Source organism: Pseudochaenichthys georgianus, chromosome 3, assembly GCF_902827115.2.
Source record: "Pseudochaenichthys georgianus chromosome 3, fPseGeo1.2, whole genome shotgun sequence".
NCBI classification, from domain to species: Eukaryota; Metazoa; Chordata; class Actinopteri; order Perciformes; family Channichthyidae; genus Pseudochaenichthys; species Pseudochaenichthys georgianus.
Window position 1 is genome coordinate 33,041,542 of NC_047505.1, and position 16,765 is coordinate 33,058,306.

The window sequence follows — 16,765 nt, forward strand, 5'->3', positions numbered from 1 at the left end:
AACATTTCACAAAACAAGCGGTTTAATGAAAGTAAACAAGGCTGGCTGATTTTGAAAACATTTTCAGTGAATAAAAGAGCAATCGTATTGCTCATGTTTTTTACTGCAGGGAACAAAACCACAATGTTCCATGAAATTCCTGGCAGTAAAAGTGAACTGTGACAGCAGTGAGTCAGATACGTGCTGCAGGGAGGAAAGTCCAGCAAGCATGTGTGTATTTACAAGAGGTCATAGAGAGGTTATAGTAGTTTATAATCAGTTTAAACAAATAAGATTTCATTTTATAATTTGCTGCCTTGATTCATTTCGTAATTGCAATGCTTTGAATCATTATACAACGTTTACCATCAACAGTCATCAAAGACAAGTGTTCCCATCAGATACCTATATGCACACGTCAGGGTATTCGGAATAAGGCACAATGAACATTAAACCATTTTTTTGTCTTCATTTTATTTTGATATTTTTCAAAATAGTCACAGTGATAGCTTTGCAAGCGTGTCAGTTGCAGTGACTAATATTTACAGATTTGTAGTTTTTAGAGATCAGAGGTTTGAAGATAGATTTGAGGTTCATATGTTGGACTTGAAAGTAAGTTTAATTTAATAAGTTTTAGCATATAATTGAATATGAAAATCTTGAAAATCTGATTTAAAATGAAGTCATTTCATGGTAGCAGTGTTACTAAATCAGTATTCACTAACCTGAGGCAAGTGCACTCTTTACTAGATCAGACAGAGAGCAGTTCGTTTAGAAAGCGCTTCTCTCCTCTGAAACACAGCCCTTCGGTCTCACGTGTTCTTCTGTAAATAGAGACCACTGAGATTATAACATAGCATGAACGTTTTGTATATATCTTTTAATATATTTTTGTTGTTTAATTTATTTTTTTCTTGATCAATTTGTTGGAAAACTACAAGATGGATTGTCATGAAAACTAAGACAGCCTTTTACATGGAGAGGATGAATTATTGTGACTCATAACAAGTGGATGTAGTCAAGGTTTCTATTGTTTTTTTATTTGGTTTTGTATCTTTTTAAACCTCAAGTTTATTGTTTGTAACCAGAAGCAACATGGCAGTTGAAGGCTGCAAGGACGTTTTTAGGAGACAGAAATTTACTTTTTATGAACTGAAAACACAATGCAAAAAGTCAATTTTACAATTTTTTGCAATTTTACTGTAATTGACCCATAATTTATTAAATAAATATCATGTTGCATTGAAGAAAATGTTTACTGAGAAGAAATCAGTCAGAAGTAGGGTCGTTTTCTCAGAATTTCTGGCCCTTTGAAAGAATACATGTTTAATTCATTTCCTGACTGTATTCACATTTCAGACCCAGGAGGATGCTGCTTAGATGTTTGCGTCAGAATTTTCCTCTAGCATTACCACCAGGTCTCATTTAAATTTAGCCAGACTCATCATTCATGGTGAGCATCTTAGTGCCCAACCAGGGTGCTGCATTCAAATAAGATTTCAATAAGATGTTGGCTTTAATCTAAAAACCGTCACCTCAGAGAGACTTCACCCAGATAAATGCTGCCTCGTGTTGTTTCATTTTTAGCATGCATTTCTTAACAGATCTTTACCCATTAGTTTTGACAGCAGGCTATGAAGATGTTCCTTTGTTACATGCTGTAGCATTAAGTCAGTCTCTCAGGCTACAGGCACCCTGTATGTAGTTGACCAGCAGCCAGGTTATATCCTGTTGGAAAGCAATATCAGACATACTGTACATCATGACCCTTACTATAGAATGGAATATGCTATACAAAATGTGTTTATTTGGCAGGGTTGAAATCACTTGAGGATCAAATACAGTGTTTCAAACCATATCTGAGGGCAGGGGTCTTACTTAGTGCTGCAGTGTCTGCTCTCCCGGGGGAAGAAAGAGTATGGGATGTGACCGGTGTGCCAGACATGATTAAAGCTGCTCACAAGGACCAAAGCCATCGGGGGCAAAACTGGATAAATGTCAAAGAGAGGATGGATGTATTTTACCCCGTCCAAAACAGTTCAATTCTCATTATTGGAGTGTTTTAGTATACAAGCTATCCGAGAATCCAAGGCAACAACATCCAAGAGTGCATTGTCATCAGGTCGACCATGTGAAACGTAAAAAGAATAAAGGTGTACATCAGATTAAATAAATATATGCCAAAATGAGCTTGGGGACAAAGTGAACAGTTAATTGAATACAATAAGAGTCTAACATGTCAGATATGAAAAATGAAACAAGATAAAGAGAGGGGAGGCACGTCAGAGAACGAATGTAGGATTAAAGATTGAGGATGGAGCTGCTGTGGATTTTACCTTGAAGCTCTCGAAGGAAGAGCGTGTGCATGTGATAAGGACTGCTGTAAGCCTTTCAGCGGGTGAGGAGGGGGGGGCAGTGTAGTGGAGACTTGATGTTAAGCGCTCCACAGAACGAGAGGCGGAGGAGGAGAGGCTGAATCACAAGGACAAAGAGCTGGAATGTGTGAGGGACTTATTGCTTGAATGAATGATGAGGACTACAGCTCCACTTCCTTCTTCACAGGAGCATTTTTAACTGGATTTAACTTCTTCTTAGTCAGCACTTTCATAGTGGATTGTTCTCCTGTTCTCAACCTCAGTCTGCACAACTGCTCTGTGATCCATAGTAGCATAAATGCCGGTAAGATTATCCCATATTTCTTTCATGTGCATGTATGTTATCATAGGACTGCTGTTTTGTATAATGAATCCCCTAAAGGGAGATAACATCTTTTTGGAAAGCTTTTGGTCTTTGAGCATTGATTGAAAATGCGTGAGGCTGCACTCACATATGTGTTTGCATATGAATAATTACGTTGCCTAGGATGCTTAACTGTGCTCTTGGAAGATATTTGCAACTTGCAATGTTTCATTTTTAAAAACTGACAAGTTATTTATGGTAACCAATACACTTGTCAAAGTACAGTAAATCTCTACAATTGTAATTACATACTACATTTTAAGTCACTATTCATAGAAGTATGAGGTAATACAATAGAGATTGAGGATATAGTCCAGTGATGAAAGTCCTGGCATTTGCAACATTACTGAACTGTGTGTGTGTGTGGCTACAGTGCCGGGGGAAAAGCAACTTCACTATTTGTATGTCTGGAACAAATCAATGACTGGATGTGTCAGAACTTTCTCCAATTAAACAAAGATAAAACTGAGGTAATGGTTTTTGGAGCCAAGGCAGAATGTATAAAAGTTAGCGCTGAGCTTCAGTGTGCAATGTTCAAACCAACAGATAAAGCCAGAAATCTAGGTGTAGTCATGGACTCTGACTTGAGTTTCAACAGTCACATTAAAACAGTTACTAAATCAGCCTACTATCACCTAAAGAATATATCTAGGATTAAAAGACTAATGTCACAGCAGGATTTGGAAAAACTTGTCCATGCTTTTATCTTCAGTAGACTGGACTACTGCAATGGTGTCTTCACAGGTCTCACTAAAAAATCTATTAGAAAGCTGCAGCTGATTCAGAACGCCGCTGCTCGAGTCCTCACTGACACTAAGAAAGTGGATCACATCACTCCTGTTCTGAAGTCTTTACACTGGCTTCCTGTGTGTCAAAGAATAGATTTCAAAATACTGCTGCTGGTTTATAAAGCACTGAATGGTTTAGGCCCAAAATACATTTCTGACCTGCTAAATGATGAACCATCCAGATCTCTCAGGTCTTCAGGGACTGGTCAGCTTTCTGTCCCCAGAGTCAGAACTAAACATGGAGAAGCAGTGTTCAGTTATTATGCTCCAAACATCTGGAACAAACTCCCAGAAACCTGCAGGTCCGCTGCAACTCTGACTACTTTTAAATCCAGGCTGAAGACTTTTCTTTTTGTCACTGCTTTTAATTGAACTATTCATATAACTGATTGGCTCTATGAAACCCGATGTACTTATATGATTCTGTTTTCCTCAAGGTTGTGTCTTCCTGGTCGAATGTACTTATTGTAAGTCGCTTTGGATAAAAGCGTCAGCTAAATGCAATGTAATGTAATGTAATATCTTAGACTGCACTGTAACTTTTATCCATGTATTTTTTCTTTTTATGTTTATTTTATTAGCTTTTATTTTTAATGACTGATTTTAAATGCCATTTTCTTAATGTCTTTCTTTTTTTTGTAAAGCACTTTGAATTGCCTTGTGTTGAAAAGTGCTATATAAATAAACTTGCCTTGCCTTGCCTTGGGAAATTAGATAAAAAATCGCACCTGCAATTAACACCTATGGCCATAGGTGCCGCCAAAGACAACAAACGAAGATCTATGAGACTAATACATTTAATCAGCCTACTGCCAGTCGATGAAATACATGTATTTGATCAATGCTTTCATAATAGACACATTTATATGGCAAAGTAATCCAGAAATCCCAGGAGCTTGTTAATCACATAGTAACTGTTAATATTAAATCATTGGAAACTTTTTTTTCTTGATATACACATGCATTGACTGGCTCATACATGCATGCCCTTAAGCACACAGATATACACACTTCTGTCTATTTGAAATTGTTGCAGTCATTGTTTACATTATGACACACCAAGAAACATTTCCGCTGCTTTCTTAAACAAGGGCAGCATGTTTCTTGTTTAACCCCAAAAAGATCTTATCACAAAGAAAGATTTCTGAAGGACGTTCAAAATTATTATTTTAAATGCAGAAAATCTGTTAAAAAGTCATTATAACTGAGGATGAAACTGCCACGCGGATTCCTGCTCTGTGTCTGATCGCTCAGGCATGCAGCAGCTGGTGCATGCAGTGTGTAATTTAGACTGGGAGTCAACAACAGGATAGAAATGAGACACACACACAAAAACACTCATGTATGATAAGGTTTCAGAAATCAATTTAACATTAATCTGATCAATTTGGTAGATCACAATATGCAAGTTATTGTTTTATCTTAAAGCTCTGCACACAGGTTATTAATAAGATACTTAATGGGTTAATACTTTAGATGTAAGGACAAGGGGAGAAGATGAAAGGTTAGGCCATGAGGGTTAACAATGTGTGATTTAAGGGACTTAGAAACACACTAAAACTGAAAGTATTTTTAAATGAGTGAGCAGCTATGAAAATAACACTGGCTACAATAGACATATTGAGACACCAGGCAGGAACAATGGTCCTTGCATTCAAATTAATTATATTATCATTCATTTTACAATTATTATATAATAACAAAACGTGATAATAGTTTATTATAATACATTTAGTTTTTTAAATGGGAATAAAATATTAGACTTTGACTGTGAGGCGGTGTGTCTTCAACAATAAAATACTTTGTAGGATAGTAGTTCATGTTATTTTTATCTTCAGTGAGGGATAAAGTTAAACTCCAGTTGAGAGGAAACATATTAAAACTAAAGAGTACCACTTGTTATGTGTGCGTATATTTGTTTGTGTGTGTCATGATGCGTTGCTAGGGCAATTCCCTGACAAACACAAGGGAACAAACACAGACAGAATGACAAATTTCAACAGAACGTTGTCTTTCTGCTCGTGTGCTGTGGCAGACGGCCTCAGGCGTCACTGAACCATCCTGTCCATCATTACTGGAAATGACCCTTGTGTGCACGGGGCGACGGGGCCTGACAGCCCCTGACCGAGCCCCCCTGGCCTGCCTGCTTATGCCTGACCCTTCACTGAGGGACAAAGCCCTGTCAAAGGGAATTAAGTGCATACATGAACAACCTACACCCTCGTGCAGCTATTGCAGCACAATGGTCTCAAGAGAACGACACACTGGACATTAAGGGAGCACTGTTCAATATTATTCAAACTCATGTGATCTAATGTCACAATGGATCAATGGATTTAGCAATGAGTTAGAGCTGATAACTGGTTTTGCTCAGTTGTGCTTGCATGGCTGGTCTTAAGTTTGATCAGTCTAAATTCAGTCTTCAGACAAAAATATCTCAATAACTATTGCATGATTTGACTTGACATATAAAGTTATTTATGATCCCCTGACTGTTCCTCTACCACCAACTTTGACATTTGTGGTATAGAGTAACATTTCTTGACAATAACCTAATGGATTTCCATGATCCATTATTCTCTTTATTAGACAAATATCTCTTTATCAGGGACGTACTCGATGGATGAGTTCCATGTGGTTGACACCTTTTCATGTTAATAAAATATCTTGATTCCTATTTAATGGATTTCCTTTCATAGAAGATAGTCCCATCATCAACTCAAAATGTATTTAGTGCTTTATCTTATAACCTTAATTGGAACTTTGTTTTGCCTCCCTCTCCATTGTCTTCTAATATGAGATTTGTAAGCACAAAAAACTATTTGAGAGCAACCAATAATGTGCTATATTCAGCTTAAGAAAACAACAGGGTGCATTATGCAAGATTGAACAAGATGTGATTTCTTGCAAATGACAAGGCTGATACTTCCCCTCTTCAAATTGGACATGTTTAAGTTTAGGTCACAAATAGACATTTTCATTTTGTTTTCCTACAGTAAATGGGTGTTAACAGAAGTAACCAGTGAATTTGTCGGGTACTATTTTTAGCTGTGGAATAATTCACATTGTGTGCTCTCTGAGCATTAACAGCACAGGGGATGCACAGCCGTCCGACTGGAAAACACATTTGAGTCAAAAGACTGACTGTTTATTTCTGGACAACGTTGGTGCTCTGTGGCAGAGAGGAATAAGCTCTATCAGGCTTTGGAACACATTTATATATTAATCCTGAAATATAAACATGAGGGAGAAAACAACAACAAGAACACAGGGACGCGGGAAGTCAGTCAGAGTTGGGGGTGCTAGTGGAGCCTCGCAGCGCCGAAACTGTGGCGCGCTACACTGTAGGTGCGCCGCGTTTGTGCTTCAGAGGAGGCTCCCTCTGCAAAATGAGGCCCCATCCGCGAGGGGTCTGCGTGGTCTGCGTGGTCTGCGTGTAGGGAGGGGCGGCCCTGTATAATAACGTCATATTATGTGAGAGATGTTTCCCTTGCCTTTCGCCAGTTGTTAAACCCTGCTTTCACAAAACTCCCATCCCTGACCTTGTCTGCACTGACGAGCAGAGCAACAGAAGAAGCACACCGCATTATCACTTTCCCTTATATAGTGAAGCTTTTTATGCGTACACTAAAATGCTAACTCAAAAATAGTAACTCAAAATAAAACTTTTGTATTGATTTGTTTAGTGAACATTTTGGCATTGCAGTTACAACTTATGCTGCAGCCCCCTCAGCACCCCCCCTTCCCCCGTCCCTGCAAGAAGAGAAAAAAATCCCACCCACTGTTTGATTTCTGGTCACATGTTGTCCTTCGATGTTGTGGAAAGGTCAATTATTCCAATCAATACATAATTCCTCAATTTTGTTCAGTCCCAAGTGTGCTCCTGAATTGAAAGAAACCAAGCCCTGTTACACTCCATCACATTTGTTTTGAAAAAACAAAAAACAACAACATCTAAGTGGGTCTCATGATTGCACACCTATATAATAATGTTTATGAAACACCTTGAAAACGATGAACTAATAGGCTGCACCTTTAGTGCCTGTTATAATATAACCGTTAACACATAGACACGATACAAATACTTTACATTTAGTGTGACTCACATTTTCCGAGGATATCATATCACGTCTTTGGAGCAAAATAGTCCATAAATCAGTTTAGAGATCATTAGGAAAAATACGCTCTTTTATAACTCCAGACCTTGAAACATATCCCTTTTTAGTATTAAAGTAATGCAGTGATAGTATTTCTGAACAAACATCGATACATTGCGAACCGCAACTTCCAATAGCTAATTCGGCACAATTTAAAAGGAACCAATTGCCAATTTAAAAACAAATACAGGCCCAAGGACGGGCTCAGCTAATTAACGGACCACATGAAAATGTTGTACTTCCTGTTTACAAAAGCTATGGGAAGCTTTATAAATCAATAACTTATTTCTTGTTGCTGAACCATTGATTGTTAAAGTAATGTTAGTACTTTTTTAGTATCAGTGATTGCAAGTTGTGATGAAGATTCATGCATGTACATTAAGATGAGCAAGTATTCTAGATGTATAATTTTTAAATGTTTTTATTACAAAAATACACAAATGATAGGCAATGTGTGGTATTTCTTTGTCACCTCACACAACACAAAGGTAGATCTCTCAATTTGAAGCATACTGATTGTCTCTCTGTGTGTGTGTGTGTGTGTGTGTGTGTGTGTGTGTGTGTGTGTGTGTGTGTGTGTGTGTGTGTGTGTGTGTGTGTGTGTGTGTGTGTGTGTGTGTGTGTGTGTGTGTGTGTGTGTGTGTGTGTGTGTGTGTGTGTGTGTGTGTGTGTGTGTGTGTGGTGTGTGTGTGTGTGTGTGTGTGTGTGTGTGTGTGTGTGTGTGTGTGTGTGTGTGTGTGTGTGTGTGTGTGTGTGTGTGTGTGTGTGTGTGTGTGTGTGTGTGTGTGTGTGTGTGTGTGTGTGTGTGTGTGTGTGTGTGTGTGTGTGTGTGTGTGTGTGTGTGTGTGTCTTAGCTCTCAGATGCCTGAAGTGTTGCCACAGGGAAGATCTCTGCCTGTCGTCTGTCGAAAATGCATTACCTTTGGTTTTTATCACCGGTAAAATTAAGATTAAAGGAATTACTGAAATGCTTTGTAGTTCATAACATTCCTATTCACAGCATCTTGACTTTTGTATGTATCTGAACAAGTCAGATGCAATCCACTCCACAAAGCTAAATCGATCTGCTGTCATTTACCTGAAAATATTTCATCTTTCTCTCCAACTTCTCTCACTATTTCAAAGGGAATTGGATTTTATACTTCAGTTCTTTAATATTTGAAACTTATTTTATATAATTTATGAAAACGCTCCCTTATAAATCTTGACATGGAGATTTGAAATGTTATCATTGTAAATTCAGATACCAGCTAAGTATATACTAATGTTCAGCGAGTGGACAATAAGGATGACAGGTATGCTCCCAATCTGACCAAACAGCAACAAACTTCATTAAAGGCCCTGTCACACTGTCCCGAAAATTGACACCCGATGGACACACGAATATGGAATTGTGAATTTCGCACGAAGATGGCCCCGAACCACACACGAAGGCAACATTTACATTACATTTAAGACATACAACTGCAATGAAAGTACCAAAAACAATTATGTTACAGTACTATAATACTGTACTGATATCTTCAGACTTTGTTCTTTACTTTCTCAGTCTTTATATGTAGAAAATATTACGTTTTCTCCGTAACGTTGTTTCCATAACAACAACAATTTCCTGTCAACTGTCCTTCAAAATAATATATTATATCCTTTTTAGTTTCACAGAACACAAATTGGGTTATTTACATAATATGTTTACGTGATTTTGTTGTGCAATAAAACAACCCGATGGACACACAATAAAGGAAATGTTCAAATTCGGCTGTGATCGTAGCAACATCGGGCCATTCGTGAGGGCATCTTAAGCCATCGTATGACCGCCGGTGGAGTCTCTCAGGCTCCGGCAGCAACTTCGTGAGCGGAGGCAAAATCTTTGGCATGCCAAAAAATTGCCGAAGGACCTTGCGAAGGTTCATTTTCGTGTTGAATTCGTGTGTCAATTTTGCCCTTCGTAAGGCCATCGTGAGGGCATCTTGTTATCCTCGGTGCCATCGGGCATTCGCCCCGATCAGAGTGAATGTGAATGCACCGATGATAACACGAAGATGACACGATTTGACAAGATGCCCTCACGAGTGCCTTACGAAGTTGCCGCTCACGAAGTTGCTGCCGGAGCCTGAGAAACTCCACCGGCGGTCATACGATGGCTTAAGATGCCCTCACGAATGGCCCGATGTTGCTACGATCACAGCCGAATTTGAACATTTCCTTTATCGTGTGTCCATCGGGTGTCAATTTCGGGACAGTGTGACAGGGGCTTAAAGGAAAACATGGAGGATAATTCAGGCAACAAAATCTGAATATTAAAATGAGCAATTTATTCTATGCACAGTATGGCCCTTGAAGCATATGCTTAAAGTATTGCAATCCACAGCCTCTTGAAAGAACTTTGGAATAATTTAAGAAGTAAAGATGAAGTGTTGGTTTGAGACACAAAGCCAATCAAATCAGTATATTTCTTTTTTCAACCTAAACCCTGTGTATGGGCCTCTTTAACTGAAGAACATACCTAACATTGTTTATCAAGTGGTTACTTTATGACTTCTCCTAATTTTTATGAAATGTGCTTATACTGGTAACATGTTTCAGGAATACATTCTCATACATATTTCTGTTTGTGATCTCCGAGACATGTTGTAAACATGTAAAACATGGTTCTGTCTACATCTGTGATTGGTGGTAACAGCACTATTTATCCCAGATGCTAAAATAGTCCTACATTAGGATTAGAAGAGAAGAGGAGCGAGACATCTGTGGGGTTGGATTGACCCCAAACATAATTAACATCACCTCAATTAGTGTGGCTCCGGAATTCAAGGCCTAGGATTATAATTTCAATACTTTCCTTTGGTGTTTTGTAAATTCTGAAAAGTTATTCATTTTGCAATTTCTATTATTCCTTCACATACAGCAGGGCAGTAAGTAGTGAGGACGTGAGGCCATTCTCAACATCAATCAAGGGTTCATTCACAAGGAGCCCCTGCTGTGCATTTAGTTAAGCATGCTTGAACAGATTGCTTGGTAAAGGACACGGATACAGATGTCACTGCCTATTGGGCAACAACAAACAGTGTTGCAGAAAGACACATCCTTTCATGCGTCCTCTCTGAATGACCAGGTGAATACAAGCCTACATATACAACAGTTGAGACGCTACTGCCAGTGTTATCAATACAGTTATCGGGTAGTCCTACGACACAGTGCCCAAGCTGTGTTCTCACCTGAAGCACAAACACAGCTCCTTATTTTACGCAGATCCATGAGCTTTGCTTATTTTGAAGACCATAAGATGTTCAATATGATCAAACTGTAACTTGAGAATATTAACTTGCCTCTGAACAACATACTCGTGAAAATAATTTAGTACATACATATCATTTCTAGGAGACATGTTTGAAAATCGCGACTAACAATAATATGTGTTGAAAAATAGTACATATGTATCCATTTAATTTAATATGCTCTTAGCACTGCATATGAATATAATATAAAGAAAAACAAGAAAGGTTTGTCGAGTTTATTATACTTTACTCTTGTACATACAACTATTAGTACATAATATGAATTGGCAGTGTCTTTTTCCACCAGTCTCTTTGAAGGTCATTTGAAGAGGAAAGACTGATATTCAAATTCAAATAAATCAATCATATGTTAATGAGTTGTGGGGCATGTCAAGTTCTGAGTCTTCATTAAATCCTGAACATTATGCTGGGCACAGGCCATATTCCCACAAGTGTTTTTTCTGCTTATTGAAAACCTCATTAAACTGAGGCTAACTCAAACGTCATGTAGGATTTAGAGTCTCACAGCTGTGATATTTCTTTGAATGTTCCTGCGCCAAAAGCCAGGGTGAGAACCTGAAATAGTTTTGCTCTGAATATGTCGACCCCTGTTACCTTTTTCTTCTTAGATGTCTGTGCCTTGCTGCTCTCCTGCTCAGTGAACCACTTCAATGATTGAAGGATGTGTGTATTTAGTTGTCATTTGAGAAAGACATTTGGATTCTGAACTAAAAGTATCTTCTTGGATTAGCATTGAGGTGCTTCTAACTATAGTAGGGCACAAGAACAGCATGTTACCGCAACACACAAGTAGAACAATCACTGTCAGTACGCTGTTTGGAAATCTTGAATATAATATCAACATTTATATGTGTGTTTTTTTTGCACAGTGACGGTGTAATCTGAGGACATGTTGTTGTTTATCTAAATAATTTGTAAAATGAACTGCACTATAAACACCTTGCCTTAAAACATGATGGATGAATATATGAAATATTTTATTATTTATTTAGCATCATATTGAAAAACAGCAATGTTAGATTAATAAATGAAAATAAACTCACATATTCCTCTGTGTATCCTGATAACGTTTGGCTTTCAAAAATTCTAAAGCCAAGAGCCTCTAAATGTAATCTTTTTTATCATTGATGTGTAGATTATACAGATTCATAAATCATAAGCAAGGATCTGTACAAGTAGTTTATTCAAATGAATGACGAGCTTCAAGGGATATGTTTTTCTAAAAGACAATGCTAAAAACTATCCATGCATTTAAAAGGATGGAATATGAAATCCTCTACATGCAGATTTATGTCGCTGAAACCCATTGTAGAGGGCAGATCAAAGTGTTAACTGTAATTCAATACTTTTAAAAGCTAAATGTGCTGACCTGTTCCACCCTGAAACACATGTCAGGAAATGTCTGCACTTAGGGTTGGATCGTGTGAAATATATATCTTTTTCTGTAATTTTCTGTACAGAACAGTATTCAGGATCGATATGTTATTGTTTATTGATGATGTACTGCATTGTATCTTTCACCAATCAATACTGGACAGCTGGATCAGAGCCAAAAACATTGGCCTGGCGATAACTTATAGGCTTTTGTACTCTAAATGTGCTCAGGTGGATTTTTGCTAACTTTAGAATGAATGACTGTGTGAGGGAAGGCTCTTTGAAGGTGTTGATTTACGCAGGGTGATTTTAAATAGGCAAACTGAAAAGAAAAAAAAAAGAGTGGGTGTGAACACACAACTGTGTTCAACAGTTCCAACAGTAAAGCCTGATGTAACCTGCATGTTTGATGGTGTGTTGAATGTCAATAAGCAAGTGAACGTTTGCCATAAAAATATGGTTCACTTGTCACATGCTTATTAATGACAAGCGCTGCCTATAACAATACTGGATCGTCATTTGGACAGACAATTTAACTGCCTCCAGATATTTGTCTTTCTTTTCCCCAGTATAGTTTCCCAGTCAAGGACATGGTCTCCTGATTGGCCCTACCAGCTACACATCACAGGGGTAAGACCAGTCTATCCCGGGCCATGACTGCGCTGCTTTACAACGTCAGTGTTCCCGGGAATACAGCCGCTCAGCTGCAGGCCTCAGACTCTCCCTTCAACCTGAGTGCAGCGGGGCAGGATGCTCTCAGCTCAGGAGAGTCACTGGCCCCACTCTGCACCCTTTGCTGCTGTGGATATGTCAATCGTACCTTGGCAGTGGTGTTCATGGTTACCCTGGCCTTTGCCATTGTGGTTGGAAATGTGGTCACACTAACTGTCTTTGTGCAAACGAGGCAGTCCCGAACACCTCAGGGATACCTGAAAGGTAGATGTTTTTATTGTGTTTTTTTCAAAAATCATTAGAACAAACCAACGCAATGTGGATATGCTTATATATTCCACAATACCTTCCTCTGGTAGAAATTCAATATTCATTCTCAAAATGTATAAATGGCATAATGGAATTTCAAATAACTATTAATATCAATATTGGTAAATAATAAGAATGTATCATCGTGCCAATACCAAAGACCTTGTAAGGTTTACATCCTTAGAGGGTCTAGCTAATTCATTGCAGTACCTTTTTGAATACCAACATTGGATGATTTCCATTACAAAGTGACATTTTAACATAAAGAGCTAGAAATGTGTAAACTGAATATGTCCTCTTAGCCCTCTTCCTCTTTGTCTCTCTCTGACAGTGTCTCTGGCCATAGCAGACATGATGGTCGGTGTCCTGGTGGTCCCTTTCTGCGTCTACACAGAGATCTCTCTCATGTTGACCAGCTCACCTCCCTCTTGGTACCAGGGTAGTTCTACTTTCCTGGACAACTCTTCTTCTCTCGGGGGACTGGTGAGCACTTGGCAGCCCTGCCTGCTGATTGGCCCCGTATTTGCTGGATGCACCTTCGTCTCCATCAGCACTATCTTCCTCATGACGCTGGAGCGAAGTGTGGCCATCCTACGACCTCTCCACAAGGATGTCCTGGTGACCCGGAGAAGAACTCTCCTGCTCATCCTGCTCTCCTGGGCTGCCAGCTTCCTGTTGGCTCTTGTACCCCTCATCTTCAGCAGGAACTTCATTTTGGAGTACAATGAGTGCAGTCGTATGTGTAACTACACCCCTCTGATGTTCGGGAGCCAGCTGCCACCCGATGCCTACATTTTGCTGTTATTCCCAGCATTTGACTTCACACTGCTTGGCGGCACATTAGCTGTTAACATTGTGTCTTTTACGAGCATCAGACGGTACTCCCAAAAACGCAAACTGCTCTCAGAGGGGAGTCTGAGTGACGGAGCGGGAGGAGGTGGGGGAGGGTGCTCTCACAGGCCCTCCTTTTCAGACATTAAAGCCGCAAAGACAATAAGCATACTCACATTCGCCTTCACAGCATCCTTCTCTCCCATTGCGGTGTTTGTGCTCGGGAACGTGGTGGGATACACCTGGTGTAACTTTTCCTTTTTTGCATTCTGGATCCTGGCAGGAAACAGTTGCTGTAACGTCATCATCTACAGCGTCAGGGACCACCGCTTCAGGAAGGGTTTGAAACTGCTCTTTCAGCGAGACCACTCCCCCCCACATGCTGAGAAGTCCTGAGGGACTTGTGAATTTAAAAGCAACAAGAGCATGTTTTGTAGCTGCTTTCCATTCCTTTTGTTTTAAAAGGAATAGATTTTGGGAATATGCATATTTAATTTCTTGCAGAGAACATCTGTATTGTAAATATGTACTTAGAGGCAGGGGGTTATATATTATATTTATTTTCCACTTTTTCTGCTATTCTTTGTTTTAACAGTTTTTGTACAGATTTAATAATTAAGTTGTACTGTGCACTTTTCAGTTTTAAAGATGCTGGCAAAGTTAAGCAAATCATTTCCTAGTTTGAGGTACATTTTCTCCTTGTTAATCCAAGAAGAGAGTGGTTATATCAGTCTTTAGATAATCTAAGTTAATGCACGTTCTGAACTTTTTCATGAATTCAAATGTAACAGCATATTAACAAACAAAGGTCATTCAAACATGAAATTATGCAGGGAGGGTGAACATTTTAAATTGTAACCATTTTGAAAGCCTTTCCCATTTGTCTTCAGAAAATATGTCCCCTCCCTCTATTGTTAAACCTCTTTCTGACTTAACATCAGAGTTTCAAAAAGCTTTTCAATAACTCGAGGAAGAAGAGTGTATTTCCAGGAGAAGCGCCAACATTGGTTTATGTTTTTACTTTTTTGTCAGTAGTGGGACTATACATTCATCGTTATTAATCCTGCTGTTTCCTCTTTGAATTATTGTGGAATACAAGTTTTTCAGCAAGAAGTTTAAATCTGAAATTGTATTCTGTTGTGTGACACATTATTTTTCATCATCTTACTTTGAAATGATTGAAATGCACTTTACAATTACTACCAGTTACAATGGTAGCCATTTGCATTGTGCTAAATGTCACAATGTGCCAAATATTTCTGTCTAAGAATATGTGAATAAAAGAATGATCTGTACATATGTTAAGTCAGTATAAAGTGTATTGCTATAACATACTGTATATAGTCTACACACCAGAGTTCCCGTTAGCCGGTAATTACCGGACTATAGGCCTACGACCGGTCAAATATGCTGAAGACCGGCAAATCTAAATCTCTCCGGTCAAATATATTCCCCTTAGCGCAATACCGCATCAGTTGCGCAACTTCAATTATGTGACAGACAAAAGAGTATGTGACAGACAAGAATAGTCAATTCTAATGTCTAACACGTAATGTGGAGAAAGAGATGTCCTGTATGGGTTGATTGTGCGTTGATCTGTTGGTAATGCCTCTGGGTTCCGGTCGGCATGTAAACAAATGCATAATGCTGCGCTATACTTTGCGGGCTCACCCGGTTGCATAGCGACGCTTATTGTTTAGGTGTCTTTTAATAAACAGGTAGTCATATCATTAGCTAGAACTAGCTAGATCTGATCGATATGGACATAAACGCGAGTAAAATCTGACGAGAGAGAGAGATCAGCTGCTGCTGACGAGTCGACACGCAGCTCTGCATGATCACATGCAGCGGTGGTGAGCGGAACAAAACACACTTCAGGTTGGAATATCACACGTAGCTATTTTAATTACCTCTCAAACTACCGTAACTAGTTATAGATATGTTTAGTTTTACTGTCGGGTCACTCATTACCAGTGGCGACTGGGCACAGCCCCACCTAGTGTCAGCAGAAAGTATTACAAATAATGATTACAAAAAAATGCAAAAAAATATATTAAATATATTTTAAGATCATGTTTAATCATCTGATTCGTCTGTACATTGCTGTTTTAGTCTGTGTTCTTCTAATTAGTGTCTACAGTGTGCCTATTGAGCTGTTTAGAGCCATGTGGGACAAAACCCGATCCTGCCCCTCCCTCTTACTGTCTAAGTCAATGGTGACTGTAAAAACTACACTGCGCATGCTCAGAATATTTTCCTATTTAATGTGTGTGGCAAAAAAATAATGACCCGAGGGGCATAGTGCTGCCATCCCCACCATACGTCATCTCACATCATTCAGAGCTGATTGGCTGTAAGTACGTGTGCCGCGAAAAGTGTGGTGTGTGAAGAGGCAACCCAGTCTCACGGCATTTCGTGTTCACCAACACGATTTTTAATCTATTGATTCGTGTTTACCAACACGATTTGCCCCTTTTTTTCGTGTTGCACAGCACGATTTGAAAAGCAATGTATTTCTACTGGTAACGTGTTTCGTGCCTGCAGGCTGCAGCACGTCTTTTTCTCCGGTCGGGTCGAGGAAGACCGGAAGCTGTGTGGTTCATAAAAACATGTTCTT

The 16,765-nt window shown here is 39.0% G+C and overlaps 1 protein-coding gene across 1 annotated transcript; it reads left to right on the top strand.

Moving 5' to 3' along the window:
- Positions 1–12,989: 12,989 nt before the first annotated feature.
- LOC117461666 (adenosine receptor A3) lies at positions 12,990–14,544 on the top strand. The gene is made up of 2 exons (XM_034103560.1): positions 12,990–13,272; positions 13,649–14,544. The coding sequence occupies exons 1-2, from the start codon at positions 12,990–12,992 to the stop codon at positions 14,542–14,544; spliced, it is 1,179 nt and encodes a 392-aa protein (XP_033959451.1).
- Positions 14,545–16,765: the final 2,221 nt, after the last annotated feature.